The following is a 19,006-nucleotide window of genomic DNA, read 5'->3' on the forward strand; positions in this document are numbered from 1 at the left end:
ACAGGGTCTCCGGAAGTTGCAATAACAGGCCAGGTTCTGGAAAACTTGCCCCCCATCGGAGTCTTCTGGGATATTGAAAACTGTTCAGTTCCTACTGGCCGTTCAGCTATAGCAGTTGTACAGAGGATTCGTGAAAAGTTTTTTAAAGGCCACAGAGAGGCAGAATTCATCTGTGTGTGTGACATTAGTAAAGAAAATAAAGAAGTTATTCAGGAGCTGAACAACTGCCAGGTATCAATCAAAACAGCATCTACTTGGTGTTCTTGCTTGAATTTGTGTACTGAGTGTGCTAATAGTGATTCCTGTTCACTAAAGCTTTGTTAGCTTCTGTGGTTTTTTAGTGCATGAGCTTATACTTACTTTATGGGTGAGGTCTTTAATGCTGAACTTTCCTGGTGTGATACTTTTTAAAACTGAAACTGCATTATATGTAGATTACTGTTTTAGCTTTAGTTTTAGTGATCACAGAGGATTTTTGTTTCATTCAGTAATAAGTGGTGGTGGCATTTCTAGTGTTATGCTTAAAATCTGTGATTAAATCTTTAACCTAAAAGAACCATGATTCTGTAAACTTAACTTTTTTTAAATTTTGTTAGTGAATACTGTGGTGATTAGTGAGGACACTTCTAAATTAGTGGTATTGATTGGGGCACCTTTGATACTACATATTTTTCCATCAATACCTTTTGTTTCTTGGTATATTTAACTCTTTGTGCAGGTTTCTAAGTCAGAAATTCCCTTCCTGCCCCCTAAATTGCCGATATGATAACAGGTTGACAGTTTATCTGCTTATGTGAGGTAAAATGAATTGATAGTACTTGCTATGTTTGTCACCTCTCTATTTCAAGTGAGGGTTTGTGAAATGTTTTTAAGGTCTGTAAATTGTGATCTTTAACACAGAACAGCAGAAGTCATCCCGAAGACATTGCTGAACAGCTAGGGTTGAAGTTCATTGCTCATTAGAACAGTTTGAGATCCATACATGTTGTAATTCATATATGTGTGCATTAATTTATCTAAATAAAAGGTGCATGTGAAAACTTGTATTTATGTTATTTTTTAAAAAAATTAAGCAAACATAGTTCACATTCAAGCTTTTCTTTAGAGCGTATCTGTGTATTTCCACAGGTTACAGTTGCACACATCAATGCTACAGCAAAGAATGCTGCTGATGACAAACTCAGACAGAGTCTTAGGAGATTTGCTGATACACACACTGCACCTGCCACTGTGGTCCTTGTGTCAAGTAAGTGTTTGTGGTACTCATCTACAGTGCAAAATTCAGTTCCTTTCTTCCATAGTACTTTTGCATATGACACTATTCTGCTTTCCAAGGGTTGTGTTTAGAAACAGCTTTAACTGAATTGCTCAGGAATTCTTAATGTCAGTGGCAGCAAGGAAATGTAGGGACAGTGAGATGAGAACTTGGCTTAGTTAGATCAGCACTGGAATCTGATGTCTCTCTGAGTGTCAGTGGGTATGTGTATTAATACTGTCTAAAGTTAGACAGCTTCAGCAGGCAGCTAATAAAGTAAAACTAATTGAGTCTTCCTTATGGTAATCTTACATTTTGCTCAAAGCATTCTGAATTTGATTTGTTTTTATTCTTGTAGAAGCATACTATACACTTAAATATGCAAGCCACTCAACTATTTAATTGCCATGTGTTGCCTTGGGTTTCTCCCTAAAGCTAAACAAATGTTTGATATAGAAGTATATAGTACCAGTTGAATCTCTTGCTGATAAATTGCTAGAAGCTGCTATTAAAAAAGCCCTTGTCTGAGACTGAATGCTAACTGCTGATTTAAATTATGTCTCTTGAGAAGCTTTGTAGCTGTTAGTGCTTTTTCATTGGAAATTTTCAGTGATAAATAGAACTTGTCAAGTGAGATCTGGGGTTTTGTTTGTTTAATCTGACTTTTTTTTAACCTTTTTAATGTGTTTCCTTATTCATTCTGTTTTTTCTTTTTTTCTTCTCCAGCGGATGTAAACTTTGCTTTGGAACTCAGTGACCTGAGACATCGACATGGTTTTCGGATAATTTTGGTACATAAAAACCAAGCTTCAGAAGCACTCTTACATCATGCTCATGAGCTTATTTGTTTTGAAGAATTTATTTCGGACTTGCCACCAAGGTTACCACTGAAAATGCCGGTAAGGTTTTTAATTCTTAATGCAACAGACATTTCAAAGTGTCAACTTCCTTTTTTTTTTTCCTCTAATTTAGGGGGAGAGCAGGCTGAAATTGTGTGTGTTTTTATGGTGAGACATGATGTCTGCTGCATATTTGACCATTGTCTGTATTTCAGTTACTACCACGTGAATGTATGCTTTCTGCTTTAAGACTGAAAGAATGAAGTAATAAAAGAAAGTAGTTAACTAAGCAAGTAAAATAGCAAGATCACATTCTTATCACTAAATACCTTATCAGATAATGTGTCTTACATGCCTTTCACTGGCAGACAGGGTAAGAACTTAGTTATAGAATCATAGAATGGTTTGGGTTGGAAGGGACCTTAAAGATCATCTAGTCCCAACCCCCCTGCCATGGCCAGGGACACCTGCCACTAGACCAGGTTGCTCAAAGCCCCATCCAGCTTGGCCTTGGACACTTCCAGGGATGGGGCATCCACAGCTTCTCTGAGCAACCTGTTCCAGTGCCTCAACACCTTCATAGCGAAGAATTTCTTCCTTGTATCTAACCTAAATCTACCCTCTTTCAGTTTAAAGCCATTACCCCTTGTCCTATCACTACATGCCCTTGTAAAAAGTCCCTCTCCAGCTTTCTTGCAGGCCCTCCCTCCAGGTACTAGAAGGCTGCTATAAGGTCTCCTCAGAGCCTTCTCTTCTCTAGGCTGAACAACCCCAACTCTTTCAGCCTGGCTTCATACGAGAGGTGCTCCAGCCCTCTGATCATCTTTGTGGCACTCCTCTGGACTCGCTCCAGCAGGTCCATGTCCTTCTTATGTTGAGGGTTCCAGAGCTGAATGCAGTACTCCAGGTGGGGTCTCATGAGAGTGGAGTAGAGGGGGAGAATCACTTCTCTCGACCTGCTGGTCATGCTTCTTTGGATGCAGCCCAGGATGCGGTTGGCTTTCTGGGCTGCAAGTATGCATTGCTGGGTCATGTTGAGCTTCTCATCAACCAACACCCCCAAGTCCTTCTCCTCAGGGCTGCTCTCAATCCATTCTCTGCCGAGCATGTATTTGTGCTTGGGATTGCCCTGACCCATGTGCAGGACCTTGCAACTTGGCCTTGTTGAACTTCACGAGGTTCATATGGGCCCACCTCTCGAGCCTGTCAAGGTCCCTCTGGATGGCATCCCTTCCCTCCACCGTGTTGACCACACCACACAGCTTGGTGTCATTGGCAGACTTTCTGAGGGTGCACTCAATCCCACTGTCCATGTTGCCAACAAAGATGTTAAATGGCGCCGTGCCCAATACCGACCCCTGAGGAACGCCACTTGTCACTGGTCTCCACTTGGACATCAAGCTATTGACCGCAACTCTTTGAGTGTGACCATCCAGCCAATTCCTTATGCACCGAGTGGTCCATCCGTCAAATCCATGTCTCTCCAATTTAGAGACAAGGATGTCGTGCGGGACAGTGTCAAATGCTTTGCACAAGTCCAGGTAGATGACGTCAGTTGCTCTTCCCTTATCCACCAACACTATAACCCTGTTGTAGAAGGCCACCAAACTTGTCAGGCATGATTTGCCCTTAGTGAAGCCATGTTGGCCATCACCAGTCACCTCGTTATTTTCCATGTGCCTTAACATAGTTTCCAGGAGGATCTTCTCCATGATCTTGCCAGGCACAGAGGTGAGACTGACTGGCCTGTAGTTCACTGGGTCTTCCTTTTTTTCCCTTTTTAAAAATGGGGGTTAGTTGTGCATTAAGACAGCTCTGTGATGCTTTCTTAACAGTTTTGAATGACTGTCTACTGTTTTCTTGAGATTTTTTTTTTGTCTTCCTGACGATTCCCTCTGGATTTGCTGTGTTGTCTTTGCACAGCACTCACGACCTCTTCTTTCTTTGAAATAACTTCCTGAACTATGTGTTCACATGCATGTGTAGAATATATATAATTATTGGTTTGCGAACAGTGATGCTTTCTTATCTGGAGAAGTCAACAGGTATTGATCAGGGACTCTGTAGTCTCTTCTAACTCTATTGGAGATGGAAGTTTGAGTATCTACCTTGGTATGAGAGTTTTCCAAACAAATTGAATGCTGCAAAAAGAATGATGAGGGGTGGGGAGGGGCAGCAGGGAGAGAGAGCATGTGTCACCAGAATCAATGTAAAAATACTGGTTTTGAACAAGAGGGTATTCTGACATAAATTAAAATCTTACTCCCTTTAAACAGGCATGCCATACGCTATTATATGTTTATAATCTGCCAACAAACAGAGACAGCAAAAGTGTCAGTAATAGACTCAGGCGTTTGTCAGACAACTGTGGAGGGAAGGTGCTGAGCATTTCTGGAAGCAGTGCAATTCTCCGTTTTTTAAATCAAGAAAGTGCTGAACGGGCTCGGAAGCGAATGGAAAATGAAGATGTTTTTGGTAACAGGATTGTAGTGTCTTTTACTCCCAAAAACAAAGAACTTAATGAAACAAAAAGCTCCAGCTTTGTGGGAACTGAAAAGGTGAAGTCTCCCAAAAAAATTAACAAGAACACAAAGCTGTGCCTCATCAACAAAGACTCAAGTGATCAGTCTTCTGGTACCAAAGGCTCTGCTGGGAGAGGATTCCAGATTCATGGATCTATCATCAAACCCACAAATGTTAAAAGTTTACAGGTATTGTTGTTCTACCTTGTTTAGTATTCTTGCATTTCCTCATGTTCTGAGGATTGCTTCTGTTATAGCTATACCTTTAACTTGTCAGTCCTATTTAATGAATAACTTTAATGTATAGTGACATTCCTGAATGAGAGCAGTTTCATCTGCTTGGAAGGCAGACAATGAATTTGAGGGTTGTTTTTCCCCCTCCCTGCCACTTTTTTCTCAGTTTGGAAATACTGCTGGTATTTACTGAGCCTCGAATCCTGGGCTAGTTTTGACTTTTGTATTGGTGTTGAGTATAATATCTAGAATGATCCGCTTTGCTAGTTTTAAGGAAAACTAGGGTAGATCTACAGTGTAGCAAAAATATTTTAACTAATTGACAGTTTACTATTTTCTGTCACAGAAAATCAAATATTCCTGGTTCTGAAGTGCCAATGAAAATGCTATTAAAGAAAAATTTGTCAGTTATCTAGGTTTCCATCACAAGGAAAGCATCTGGCAAGGACTGTCTCATGCTTTTATGCTGACCTTTCATCTGTTTCATATAGGAGCTGTGCCGCCTTGAATCAAAGACCATCAGTAGAAATACTGAAAACCAGCAAGAGCATTCAAGAGAACAAATTCCTTCTCCTCAGAGTAACTCTAATGCAGCGATTCCTGTGTCTCTGGCAACCAAAAAAATTGGAACGGGAGAATCATCCTGTAAAAGTAGTCAGAAGTATGTTTAAAAATAAAAATACATCAATGTTAGCTACATTTTTTTTTAATGTGAATTCTGTAACATAATGTGTTTTCTTTTTCTTATATATATTTGTAAATAGAAAAGAGACCTCTGCTTCCAGGAGCATTACCAATTCCCCTGTAGATAAAAAAGATAAAGATGAAACTGTATTTCAGGTCAGCTATCCCTCTGCTTTCAGTAAGTTGACGGCCTCAAGACAACTCAGTCCTCTACTCATGTCTCAGAGTTGCTGGTCATCTCGGTAAGTGTCTGTCTCTTATTTGAGAGGTGAAGTGAGACTTCACCAATATATACATTCATCATTGACAGCTGCATATGGAGTTGTGTATGCTAAGCACATTACTTTAATACATTGATTTATATGGAGGCAAAAGGAAACTGTGATGGTGCTGTATAACAGCTAACAGACGGTGGATGTAAATATAATATGGAAGGAGCTTCTGTTCAGAAACTTATTGTGTGGCAATTGTTTCCTGCAAACTTTGTCTTTAAAGCTTCTGTAAAATCTTCAGAGGTATTATTAGACATCTTACCTTCTTAATTTCAGTGCCTTTGACGTTCCCAGTGGAAACTTACCCAGGCCCATTGAATTCTTGTAGACTTAAATATCTGGCCTTTGCCAATTATTAAAATCATGTGAATGAGTTTGACTCTTTTAATGTGTTAGTAAGATAGTAGAAGACTTGGTGTCAAATATATTATTAAATAGGGTGACTTAGAAACATAATATAAATTATTTCCTTTCTTGTCATAGGAAATATTTATCTTGTTATGATGTTTTGCTTGTGGTTAAATTTGTTTTGCCCACACACATATATACCAGGAAAATACCTTTGAAGTGCTGTATTTGTGCATTTGACCTGTGTCTATCTTCTGATTAATTTTGTGATGTGTATATATATCAGAATTGTGCAATAGCTACTTCAGCTTATAAATGTTTTTATTTTACCCAGGAGTATGTCTCCAAACCTCTCAAATAGATCATCTCCACTCACGTTTAATGTAGTAAATCATACCAGTGGTACAGACTGCCTTGATCCTTTTGCAAATGGTGCAGACATTCAGATCAGCAATATAGATTACAGATTGTCCAGAAAAGAGTTGCAGCAAAATTTACAAGAAATTTTCTCAAGACATGGCAAGGTAAAGGCTAAAATACTCTTATTAAATCTGTTTTTTAAAATACTTATGGACGTGTTTGTGGTCTAGCTTTAGGTGAGTAGGAATGGGAAGCTATCCAAACATGACTTTTAAACTTTGTTAAAAGGAGGTATTGTGTTTTTCCTTTAAAAAGACCAGATCATCACTTGCACTAGGTTCCTAATTTGCATGTGGTCTTCATAGATCTGGTATTCTGAAGTTTTGTATGTAAAATTCTTAGTAAGTGGCTCATTAGTCATGCAGGGAAGAGACTTAGGCTTTAGCTGCATAACCTTTTTAAGCTGAAAAGCTGAATTCCTAAAGCTTAAACCTGTAAAGCTTAAAAACCACAGTAAAAACCGAGTTTCTGTTTTGAATCAGAAGTGATCAAAAACAGACATGGAGAATGTGAATCAGTAAAAAGCAACTATGCAACGAGAGGTCATTTCTGCAGTGGTCCTGTTTATGACTGATCTGTAGATGACATTCTTCTGGCATAATCTTCTACATGGGAAGATGATGCTTGTGTTAAAGGAATATTGTGGTCTTGCCTTGGCCACGGCTCATTACACTCGGTTCTTGTTTGCATTGTCCTTTTGGCCATGGTTCATCATACTCGGTTCCCGTTTCCATTGTATCTGGCTCTTGGCCAAAGCAAGACTGTGCTACTCTTGTGTTGGCTTGCCTTGGGTTAATATTTTGTGATAAATGTATAAGGTGTTTTCATCCTTTCAGGTAAAAAGTGTAGAGCTCAGTCCTCATACAGACTACCAGTTGAAGGCTACAGTTCAGATGGAAAATCTGCAAGAAGCGATCAGTGCTGTCAACAGTCTTCACAGATACAAAATTGGCAGTAAAAGGATCCAGGTCTCATTAGCAACGGGAGCTGCTAGTAAATCACTCTCTCTGCTTAGGTAATAAACTTTGGCATCTTCTAAATACATGCTAGAACAATTAAGTAGCTGAGAGATGATTTAAAATACTGAGCAAACGAGTGATAGGGGAAGTACAGTAAAATCTGTCTTATGACCTGATGAATGTGTTAAATACAACTAGGCTAGTTTTCAGTTTAGCATTTTTACATGGCCTATATTTTAAGTAGCTGAAGAGGCTAGATGTCTGTTTAATAGTTTCACCACTACTTTTTCATAACATTGATATACTTCAATAACTTAGTTTGTGCAGCTGAATTATGATTACACTTGGCATCTTTATTTCTTCTTTCCTTCAAGAAAGTGCATATGAATTTTCTCTTTGAGGATGGGATGCACAGAAATGCTGTTGGTGTTTCTTTGATCTCCATTTTCTATATGGAAGATGATAGAACTAGAGTGCTGATGCTAGCAAGAATACAAGTATTTTCTGTTTTCTATTTTTTCCTTACTGAAAGAAAGCATTAGGAAAAAGTTGTCTTCATTTTTTCACAGAAAGCTCCAGTGAAAATAGTGCTTGGAGTGTAGAGTGCTCTACAATTACATACTACTTGCTATTATATAATAGCAACTTTATTTCATTTTTGCCTTTTAGTTTATGCCTGTTCACAGTTCTTAATGTAATGACTAGGCTGGTAACTTCTAATGCTGCAGCTTTAATGTTGTGTTTTATAGATGCTTGGAATCGTACCACCACCTGTGAAAGATGCAACTCCTTCAGAGACATTACCTAATGAGTTAGCAGAAATGTTAATACTTGCACTCCTCTGATCTGAAGTGTCAACTTTTGTAGTGCTGGGATGGAAGGGAATGCAATTTGGCCTGTTACACTTGTAGTTCATGAACTGCATCTGTAAATATCTCACCAGTTTGGGCTGGAGACTAATATTAACAAATTAATTTTGTGCTAATGTTACAAAACTTCTTTTGTAGCTCAGAAACAATGTCCATTCTGCAGGACGCACCTGCTTGTTGTCTGCCTGTGTTCAAATTCACAGAAATCTATGAAAAAAAGTAAGTTCTCGGTTGCTTTTTCTCTAGTACTTCCAAAAAGAATCTGATCTTGTGTGGTTGTTTACAGTGAATTATAGAGAGTAACAGAATGGAGTGTTATGGGTTTTTTGTTGTTAAATGTTGCAGCATGTTATCTATCTAGAGGCAATGACTGTAATACTGGCCTTTCTTAGAGGGTTATATTTTCATTTCAGTATTTTACTTCATTTTTCTATATAGGGATGAATAGATTAGTTACCCGAACATTTTGCATAGAATAGTTTCTAGCATATTCCTGTTTCTTAAACAAAAAATGCAGATTACTGCATTTTCTAACTGTGTTTATAATGTGTATTTATTTCATTTTTTTCTTTTAGATTTGGGCATAAGTTAATTGTATCAGACTTGTATAAACTAACGGATACTGTGGCAATCCGTGACCAAGGAAGTGGGCGGCTGGTGTGCCTTTTACCCAGCAGCCAGGCCCGGCAGAGTCCGTTGGGATCTTCACAGTCACATGATGGTTCATCAGCAAACTGTAGTCCTATAATATTTGAAGAGTTGGAATATCACGAGCCTGTTTGTAAGCAGCATTGCCTGAATAAAGACTTTATGTAAGCTGTGTATAAAATACTATAAAATCTTACAAAATATTTGAACAGCATTTAACACTTACAGGTATATTAAAGTTGAGGTATATATGTTCATATAGCGTTCTCCAGTCACTGTTTATATGTTTACAAGAATAAGTTAGGCAGAAAATAGTGAGATGGCACAGTGAATTTTCTAGGCAGTTCTCATGGATCAGTCTGTTCAGATAAGATTATTGTATTCTAGCACAGCTGCCAAGATTGAATACCCCTTAAGCAGAAGCTGAAAGGTACCCTACCTTCCTCTGGTTATATAGGAAGGTTATATGTACTAGAGATTTCTATTAGCCTGAATTTTATTATGTAACGATAGCTGGAACTGATAATTCTTCTTTGTCCTCCAGCTACATTTAGTAAGTGATTCATACTGAATTGAAGATTTCCTGAAGCCATATAAAGTTTTTTGTTTTATTCAACAGCAGCCAGGTTGTGCTACCGGAGCAGTTATTAGGTGTTCACTGTTAACTGCCTGGTATGTGCTGCTAAAATTTAATTCGAAAATTTTAATCTAATGATGATAAAAATGTGGTATTCTAAATGTTGCTTGTCTTCTGGAAATTTGCTGTAGCTGTATTAATTTTTGTGAAGAAAAAAAGATGGAAGTTGCTTGTGACTGTACATAGTGGTATTGTCAGCTAGTAGCAGTATATTGTATGCATATAGTATAATGTTTACTGTGGGTGTGTATGTGAGCAGAGGCATGCTATGCTAAAGCTATGTGTAGAATAAGCATATAAACTTCAACCTCTTGTTTTTACAGTGAGCATGAGTTTGATCCAGATTCTTATAGAATTCCCTTTGTGATTTTGTCTCTGAAGACATTTGCTCCCCAAGTTCACAGTCTTCTACAGACACATGAGGGTACTGTGCCTTTACTAAGGTAAAGTATTTTAATTTAGGCTTTTAGTGTAAGAACTGATAGGTTAAAGATTTAAAAATTTATTGATGGCTGTTCTGGGCTCTGAAACTACCTGTTGTATAAAAACTCCAGTTCTTATGTACAGTGGTATCTCTTATAGCAAACAAGTGCCTTATGAAAGTATTACTTCTTGAATTCTTTTTGAGCAAAAAAAGACACACTTATTTAAAATGTGCATTTTATGAAGAATTCTGTAATGTGTTAGTAAGCTGTTGAAGCCTCTTGCTCAGGAAGTGTCTCAAAATAATGATATTTTTAGGACAATTGTTTGTAGTGGTATTTTAGTGTATAATGGAACCTTTTTTCTTCCAAAGTTTTCCTGATTGTTATATGTCGGAGTTCAATGATCTTGAAATAGTGCCAGAAGGCCAGGGTGGTGTTCCTTTAGAACATCTAATTACCTGTGTTCCTGGAGTTAACATTGCCACTGCCCAAAATGGCATTAAAGTTATTAAATGGATACATAACAAACCACCACCTCCTACTACAGGTAAATATTTCTATTTAAAATCTTTTCTCTGAGCTAATCTTTACACTAAAAAATTAACAGTAGCATAAAGTAAACATTTGTATAATTGTTAAACTTTATAAAAAGAGAAACTTTTAGCTTGAATGTTCATTCTTTTTTCTCTTGTGCTCTAGCCTGTGTCATAAAGGAAGTGCAGTGTTTAGTGGAAGAATATTACTGAAAGGTTCAGTAATATGATTTTTTTTTTTTTTTAGATCCTTGGCTTCTACGTTCTAAGAGCCCTGTAGGTAATCCACAACTTATTCAGTTCAGTAGAGAAGTGATAGATCTACTTAAAAGCCAACCGTCCTGCGTCATACCTGTCAGTAAATTCATCCCAACGTACCATCATCACTTTGCAAAACAATGCCGTGTGTCTGACTACGGGTATTCTAAATTAATGGAGCTGCTAGAAGCAGTGCCTCATGTACTGCAAGTGAGTTATATGGCGCTGTTCCTTTTAGCTTGGGGAATTGTACATGTATCTTCAACTATCTGAATTACTGGTTGGTATTGTATAATAGATGCTATGCAATTACCTAGTCCACCTTGAAAGAGATGGTTAACTGAACCTTGGAGTGTAATTGTTGTCTTTTTTGAGATGTTGTTTCTGTTTTGTTGTTTTTATTGTCCCCACCCTTCCAAAATAACTTCTGGGGAAATTAACTCTTTATTTAATCTAAGCCTCTGGAATAAAGTTTGAAGCTGCTTTTAGCCTGCCGCTAATGCTTGAGTAAAAGGTTTTAATTGTGCTGTTTATCATAAGAACACAGAAAATGCTGAGTGCTTGTAAGTTAGGCTGTGATGTGAGCCTGTGACTTGAAAGATTTCTGGGTGAAGTAAGTCATGTGGCCTTATGTTACAAAAAATAAATGCTATGGTCACATTTAGATTACTGCTTTGATCACCAGTTGGTTGTAGAATTTTAAAATAACCAATACAAATGTGCAACAGTTGCAATAGCACTCATGGAGGAAGCATTTCTTAATTTCTTGATGACGTATGCCTTAGTACAGAAAGTGTATGGCTTCATGAGGCTGCCTTTCCAAACACTGTCTCGATGATATCCTTTTTCTAGTCTACCTATATTAGAACTGGCTTCTAAACATCTTGTAAAATAATTTACTGAGGATGCTAGATGTGAGTGATCAAATAAAATTTTCTTTCAGATTCTTGGTATGGGTTCCAAACGCTTGTTAACTCTAACGCACAGAGCTCAAGTGAAGCGCTTTACTCAAGACCTACTGAAGCTTCTCAAATCCCAGGCCAGTAAGCAAGTTATTGTGAGGGAATTCTTACAGGCTTATCACTGGTAAGTTACCTTTAATGAAACAACAACTGTGCAGGGCATGTCTATCAACGGTGATTTTAAAACCTAGTGCAAGAGAAGTCAGCACTTTAAATCTTAGTACCAAACTGTGGCAACTATATTGCCTCTTCATTGTGATGTGGAAGTTCAAGCTTCTAATGAAAACAAAAATTAAAAGCTCTCTGGCAGACTTTACTGCTTCCTTTAGTACTAGGTTCATTTAACTTTATTGGAGTTTGAAATGGGTTATTGTATTTCATTAGTTCTCTTTGAAGCCATGACTGCAAGGTTGGATTTAAGCAAGCAGGTCGTGGCACATTAACACGAGCAATAAAGGGAAAATTTAGTGTTAGGCTTTCTTTAGAGGGAAAGATAAAATAAATAGACTGATTGTCAATAGATACTCTTACTACTTTAACTGGATCGACCAATGGTGTGAAAATGAAGAGTAATACCTGTCTTGCTATTGCCAGAAGAACATTCTGTTCTAGCATGGTAAAAAATAGGCTGGTTGGTTTGTGTGTTTTTGGTGTGGGTTGGTTTTTTGGGTGTTTTGTTTTGTTTTTTTTGAAGAACCAAGAATGATGCTTTCCTTAATATGAAGATCAAAAGTAGTATTTAATGTGCTTTGAGGAAACCATTGCATCTTAGTGCTATATGTTGTTGACCTTTGCATGTGTGTTATTGTGCTGCATGTACCAACAGCTCCTTTTTGGGAATGCACACTTCTACTTATATTTCCACGATTGGCAAAAATACATTAGTGGTTGTTTCTAAATCTTACTAAATGTGCATCTCCAGCTCTGGCCACTTGTTGAATAAGAATATATGTGAAGTGTTCTTGCTTCTGAGAGGTTCCTGTCAGGGAGGCAGGGACCTTTTAATATATTACATAGCATTGTGAACCTTAATATGGGGTTTTCCAGGATGTGGTCTTTGCCTTCTCCTGAGACCTAATCTTGTTTAAGAAGAGCATATGTCTGTAACTATTAAGCAAATACAGACTGAAAGTGTAGCTATATGGAGCTGTATAACATAATTGCATTTTCTTAAATCACTTAAAACCTGAGCTTGAAAAATATTACTTTATATTGTCACTGACCACGACTAGTTTGAGGCATCCACTGGTTGGTTTATACACCTCTTTCTTCCAGTGTCACATGAACCGTCAGTGTATCTTATTTTTCTGGTTAGAATGGATAGATAATTGGAATTAAGAATACTCTTCCCCTTTGTTTTGCATGCTAGTATTATTGCCAATATGAAAATTATGCTAATTTTTTTTTAGGATTTGAGGCTTATTCTCTCAATTTACACATTTTTTGCCTACACAGCATGCATTAATACTTGTATTATACAATTATCTAAAACTTTCAGGTGTTTCTCTAAGGACTGGGATGTTACTGAGTACGGAGTGTGTGAACTGGTTGATATTATATCAGAAATTCCAGATACAACTATCTGTTTGTCACAGCAAGACAATGAAATGGTAATTTGTATTCCCAAAAGAGGTATGTCCATGTATATTTTTTTTACTGTTGCCAAAGAAATTGTTCTTTCACCATTTTAAAATTTTACTAACTGAAGTATACAGGAGTGACTTGGATTTTTTGATAATTGTGTTTCTACGTTCATAACTAAGTTATGAACTTCTAGCAAATAAAGAATTCGTCATTCTAGGAACACTTATAATGGAACAGCCAGGAAAGCAGGTGGCAAAAAACATAAAATAACGTTACTACTTCTGCATGTAGTTAAACTTTCTGTGGAATGATTAGAGAGTTGTTTCCACACAGCAAAAATACCAACATATTTGGCTATTTAATATCTTCTAAAGTGCTGATCACCTGATTATTTTGGACTTGGAACATGTAAGCTTAGTAAAGGTCTTCAGTGGTAGAAGAAAATAGTGACTTGGTGTGATATGTGGTTAAGCTGAAAATCAATCACTGTATTTTCTTATTATATTCTGTTGCATTTTATAAGTGTGTTGGTACACAGCTCTTGCTTTGTTTTTTTAATTTTAGAACGTACACAAGAAGAAATTGAAAGAACCAAACAATTTTCTAAAGAGGTGGTAGACTTACTGCGCCATCAACCCCATTTTCGAATGCCCTTCAATAAATTTATTCCTTCTTATCACCACCACTTTGGTCGTCAGTGCAAACTTGCTTACTATGGTTTTACAAAACTACTTGAACTCTTTGAAGCCATACCAGATGTCTTACTTGTAAGTTCTCTAAGTACCCTAAGCTGTACTAAAGCATTTTTTTGAGATCTGTACAAGTATTTCAGCAGGGGTTATATATCTCATTAACTTTTGTGTGAGTTATAAACTGTGCACCTGTAACGTTAGACGGCTGTATTTAAGAAAGTCTTTGATATAACTATTTTGGTAAAATGGTCCAAGGTTTTTAGCACATTCAGGCTAAGTTTGTTAACAAACTCAAGTTTTCTGAATTGGATTACACTTACAAAATTCAGTGTATCAAAATTAGAGCTAAGTTTCATTAAAGTTTTGTTAAACTTGCTTTAAAAAAGGTTAATGACTGTTTAATTGCCTATTTCATTGTATTTCAGAAATTACATATTTTTGCTTGCTATATGGCTATCTTTTGAGGTAGCTGAGCCCTGCTACGTAGCAAATGATTGCCTGCAAGCACTGAATTTTAGTTGCAGATTACACTTTTTTTTCATCCAGACGAGGTAAATCACTTTAACAAAGTGTAATTTCTGTTTTGTAGGTATTGGAATGTGGGGAGGAGAAAATTCTCACGCTCACAGAGGTGGAACAAGTTAAAGCAGTCGCTGCCCAGTTTGTTAAACTGCTGCGGTCTCAGAAAGACAACTGCCTTATGATGACTGATTTACTGACAGAGTACAGTAAAACATTTGGATACACGCTGCGTCTTCATGACTATGATGTTAGCTCAGTTCCAGCTTTAATGCAAAAACTTTGCCATGTAGTGAAGGTAAACTTTTATCTTTGTAGTTTATCGCTCTAAAAGGTATGTAATGTTGTGTTAAGGCATTTCCTGTCTCAAATTACCCGTCTCGGTGTGCTTAATATTGTACCTAGAAACAATATTTCATTAAGTGTAGGGAGGGAGCAGATTCGAAAGGGATTTTAAATGTAGCTTCTGTATTCATATGATGTTATCTTTGTTCTTCTGTAACGTTTCAACTTTCTCCGGGAAAGCTCATGCTTGTTTAGCAAATAATAAGTAAAAGATTGTATTATAGTACTTATTTTAACAATACAAATTGTTTTTTTCCCACCTGACTTCTAACTGTGTAAAAGCAATCACTTCCTGATAATGGTAGTAGTTATCAGTCTCCTGATGTTGTGTTATATTCCTAATTTTTTTGATCTATTGTTTGAGGCTTTGACTCTGAATGTAAATACATAGATGGTCTTATGTCAGTGGAAAAGAAAGGTTACATCTACATGGACATGGGCATACTGGTTTAGTTGCTCCAATTCTGTTAATTTAGCAGCTGGTGTTCAGGCTGGAGCTCAGTCAGGTCCAGCTGGCTTGGAACAAAGAGTAAAATCATGTCTACCATGTGGACAGAAACTGCTACACAGGTTTTGTATATTTAAAGTAAATTTTTCCATGTAATAAGCTTCTTTATCCTGTGTGCTTTTGGCTAGGGGAGTGTCAGATGCTGGTATGTAATATCAGATACAGCTGTGCTCAGACAAACCCCAGCTGCACAACTTATAAATTAATCTCTTCCCTGTCCCTAACTTCATTCCCAATTTATTTTTCTAGGTTGTTGATACAGAGTCTGGCAAGCAAATTCAGCTGATAAATAGAAAATCTCTGCGGACTCTGACTGCCCAGTTGCTAGTCTTGTTGATGTCCTGGGATGGAACATCCTTTCTCTCTGTTGAACAGCTTAAACAGCATTATGAAACAGTCCATAGTACTTCACTTAATCCGTGTGAATATGGATTTATGACCTTAACGGAACTCCTGAAGAGTCTGCCTTACTTGGTTGAGGTATGTAAGCTCTTTTTCTGGTGTGTTTCATACTTTGAAAACACATTGACTAGAGGATATGGAAATATGCACTCTAATTCTTTCTTTTCTTTTTCTCATAGGTTTTTACCAATGGTGCAGCAGAAGAATATGTGAAGCTTACAAATCTGTATATGTTTGCAAAGAATGTAAGGTCCTTACTTCACACTTACCATTATCAGCAGATTTTTCTTCATGAGTTCCCAGTAGCATATAGCAAATACACAGGAGAAGTGCTGCAACCTAAAGCATATGGATGCAATAATTTAGAAGAGCTCTTGGGAGCAATTCCACAGGTGTGAAGAGTTCTGTTTTGCACAATTACTATTTTTAATCCATGCAGAAATCTCAATGTTACACAACTGCGGTTTCTATTAATTGGTATGAATTACTGGAATAATTATGTTCTCCAAGGATGTTTATACCGGTTGTATTTTTAATAGCTTCTGAGAAATCTGGACTGTGTAATAAGAAAAAGAAAATATTTTCTTTTTTACATGTTTTGGTCAAATTTTGCTTAAGAACTGTTCCTGGTGAGGCCACAGGCATCTTTGGCATCTTTATCAAGTGAGATAATTGATTTCTGTCTTGAATGAATTAACAACTATATAGTACTGAAGCTTCATTTTGATCAGGGTAGACTATTGGTTTTAGGAGTGAAAGTTGTGGGACATTGTCAGAAGTGCCATATAGTAGAATTTTGCTGTGGCATCTTCTTGTCATCCACATGTCCTAGGTGCTCTAGGATAATTTTGTGACCCAGTTTATGGCTATAAGCTTTCCTTTAAGTAAATTAATCTTTTCTGGAGAGTGACAAAATGGATTTTTGCAGCTCTGGGTTTAAACATATAGTTTTGTTAATATGTGGTTAGTACACTTTCTAGTCCTATAGTTTGCCTTTGGCATCAATTATTTTGAGACAAAGCTTTTAATTGGGTAGCGTAGTACAAATTAGCAACGCGATTTAGTTTGCTTTTAGAAACAATGTCAGTGCAAGGCTAGATGAAAGGTAGTGAGTAAGCTGCTTTAGGCTTTGAGCTTAGTATGTGCTGATGTTTAATTCTGCCTTCTTTTTTTTTTTTTCTTTGTAGGTGGTCTGGATTAAAGGACATGGCCATAAGAGAATTGTGGTACTAAAGAACGATATGAAAAGTAAGCCATTTCAGTTTTGAGCAGTATCTTAGTTTCCTTTTTCCTTTTTTGAAGAGGTGACTTGAGTAAATGAACCAAATGAACTTGCCTTTTTGTAGCTCGTTTTAGCTCACCTAGTTTTCCCCCTGCTGATCATGTGGATGATCATGGAAATCAAGTTGCTGACAATAATGGACATATTATGGAGACCCCAGGATCCACTTCATCAATGGAACTAAGTCTAGGAACACCTAGCAATGGTAATGCAAAATTTATTTATATAAGAAATTTATTATCTTAGGGGAAATAAGCAGAGTAATCAAAGCAGCACAGGGAAAGCTGTGTGACTTAGTCAATCTGAACTTCTGTAGAAATGCTTTATGGCTTGAAAGCTGTTGAACTTCTCCCAAAGTATATAGTTAGACATGTGTCCTCTTGACAAGGGCATCTGTTGTCCTCAGCTGTCAGTGTGTATATATATAGCTGCTAGAGTACTGTTTCTTATGGATTTTAGTGGAAATTTAAGTCTATAAGTGTAAAGCTAATGAGAAAAGATGGTCAGTAGCAGCTTCTGCGAGGCATGTCTCCTGTATTCTGATGAGAATATAGGAATATGGTGCTTTTTAATGTTTATTTTTTATTACTTATTTGCAAATAATAATGGCAGTTCTGTTGGTATAAATCTGTCTCCAAATAAAAATAACTGGGAAATGGTGACCTCGCAGTTCATATCTTGCTGTGGTCCCAAATTCTTTTTCTACCTGCAGGTTGGAGAACTTGTGGAATGGTTCTTGAGTTATTTTAGAAGTCTAGGCTTGTCCCTTTTAATAAGGGCAAGTCACTTTTTTGAAACTTTCAGCTTCATTTTCATGTGTGAATGTGTTAGATGGTACATAAATAGTTGATAGGATATTGGTATGTCTGCAGGGGAGTTGTCTGATAACTGGCCCTTCTCTGTTAAAGTCTGTTCCCATAGGACTTATTTCCCAGCTGCTCTTCTATTACTCAAGTTTGGCAAATACCAGATTTTACTATAGGGGTATATTTACGCAGGCAAGCAATAGTTTTAACATGCTATTGCTTTGTCTGCTGTATTGTAATTAGTTAGATGCTCTTGATCCAGCAAAGTAACTCTTGAATGAATCTGAGATTAGTTAGCATTAATTAAATTAGTTTGATATTAGTATTTCAAATACAGCATAGCTCTCAAATCCTCAGAATCACTTCTGAAGACTTTACATTTACCAGCTCTGAAGTAGTGACACCTTCACAGCTTACAGATACTTGAAAAATATTCCCTTATTTTTGTAGTTTCTAATCAAACTGAGCAAGAACTTCTTTGCCTCACAAATACATCTCCCGTTGACCTCTTGTGTGAGCCAGTTCCTTCCTGCCTACCATCCCCGCAACTGAGACCTGATCCAGTGGTTCTTGAGTCTGCAGACCTCATTCAGTTTGAGGAACGCCCTGCACCTCTCTCTGGTAAGTAATACAACACAGGCAAGCAAACTCTTATGGATAATAACTCATACAATTTGGAAAAGAAAGCATCAAACAAATGGTTGATTATATAAAGTTCCATTTAAATACTTACATATGTATATATATCGCACAATGGGATGTGTTGGAAATGCAACATTCATCAGAAACTTTTGAGTACTGACTGTAAGTGCCCTACTGTGATTCTCTGAGGTAAATTTTATAGGGACCTTATCCACCACTAAAATTGTATTTTGCCACTCTGTAATTTTCACCACAGTAATTTCATAGTGCTTTTCTGAGCACTGAGAGACTTTATGTGAGAGTTAAATTAAACCTTCTAAATAGTACACGATGCAGACAAAGCCAGAAGCAAACATCACAT

The 19,006-nt window shown here is 37.1% G+C and overlaps 1 protein-coding gene across 5 annotated transcripts in view; it reads left to right on the forward strand.

The window, feature by feature from the left end:
• Window positions 1–19,006, forward strand: part of MARF1 (meiosis regulator and mRNA stability factor 1) — a 52,759-nt gene that overhangs the window by 6,607 nt on the left and 27,146 nt on the right. For 4 of the 5 annotated variants that reach the window (XM_072877662.1, XM_072877659.1, XM_072877661.1 and 1 more), the window contains exons 5-26: window positions 5–231; window positions 1,129–1,246; window positions 1,982–2,154; window positions 4,371–4,805; window positions 5,342–5,511; window positions 5,615–5,776; window positions 6,489–6,678; window positions 7,411–7,589; window positions 8,541–8,621; window positions 8,978–9,214; window positions 10,011–10,130; window positions 10,484–10,659; window positions 10,893–11,113; window positions 11,847–11,989; window positions 13,364–13,497; window positions 14,014–14,216; window positions 14,731–14,958; window positions 15,763–15,993; window positions 16,095–16,307; window positions 17,103–17,163; window positions 17,262–17,402; window positions 18,454–18,624. In XM_072877662.1, the coding sequence (XP_072733763.1) occupies window positions 5–231; window positions 1,129–1,246; window positions 1,982–2,154; window positions 4,371–4,805; window positions 5,342–5,511; window positions 5,615–5,776; window positions 6,489–6,678; window positions 7,411–7,589; window positions 8,541–8,621; window positions 8,978–9,214; window positions 10,011–10,130; window positions 10,484–10,659; window positions 10,893–11,113; window positions 11,847–11,989; window positions 13,364–13,497; window positions 14,014–14,216; window positions 14,731–14,958; window positions 15,763–15,993; window positions 16,095–16,307; window positions 17,103–17,163; window positions 17,262–17,402; window positions 18,454–18,624 (4,014 nt within the window). The remainder of the gene's footprint in view (window positions 1–4; window positions 232–1,128; window positions 1,247–1,981; window positions 2,155–4,370; window positions 4,806–5,341; window positions 5,512–5,614; window positions 5,777–6,488; window positions 6,679–7,410; window positions 7,590–8,540; window positions 8,622–8,977; window positions 9,215–10,010; window positions 10,131–10,483; window positions 10,660–10,892; window positions 11,114–11,846; window positions 11,990–13,363; window positions 13,498–14,013; window positions 14,217–14,730; window positions 14,959–15,762; window positions 15,994–16,094; window positions 16,308–17,102; window positions 17,164–17,261; window positions 17,403–18,453; window positions 18,625–19,006) is intronic. The other variant, XM_072877664.1, reaches the window with a different exon arrangement.

Source organism: Ciconia boyciana, chromosome 13 (assembly GCF_034638445.1).
Source record: "Ciconia boyciana chromosome 13, ASM3463844v1, whole genome shotgun sequence".
Taxonomy (NCBI): Eukaryota; Metazoa; Chordata; class Aves; order Ciconiiformes; family Ciconiidae; genus Ciconia; species Ciconia boyciana.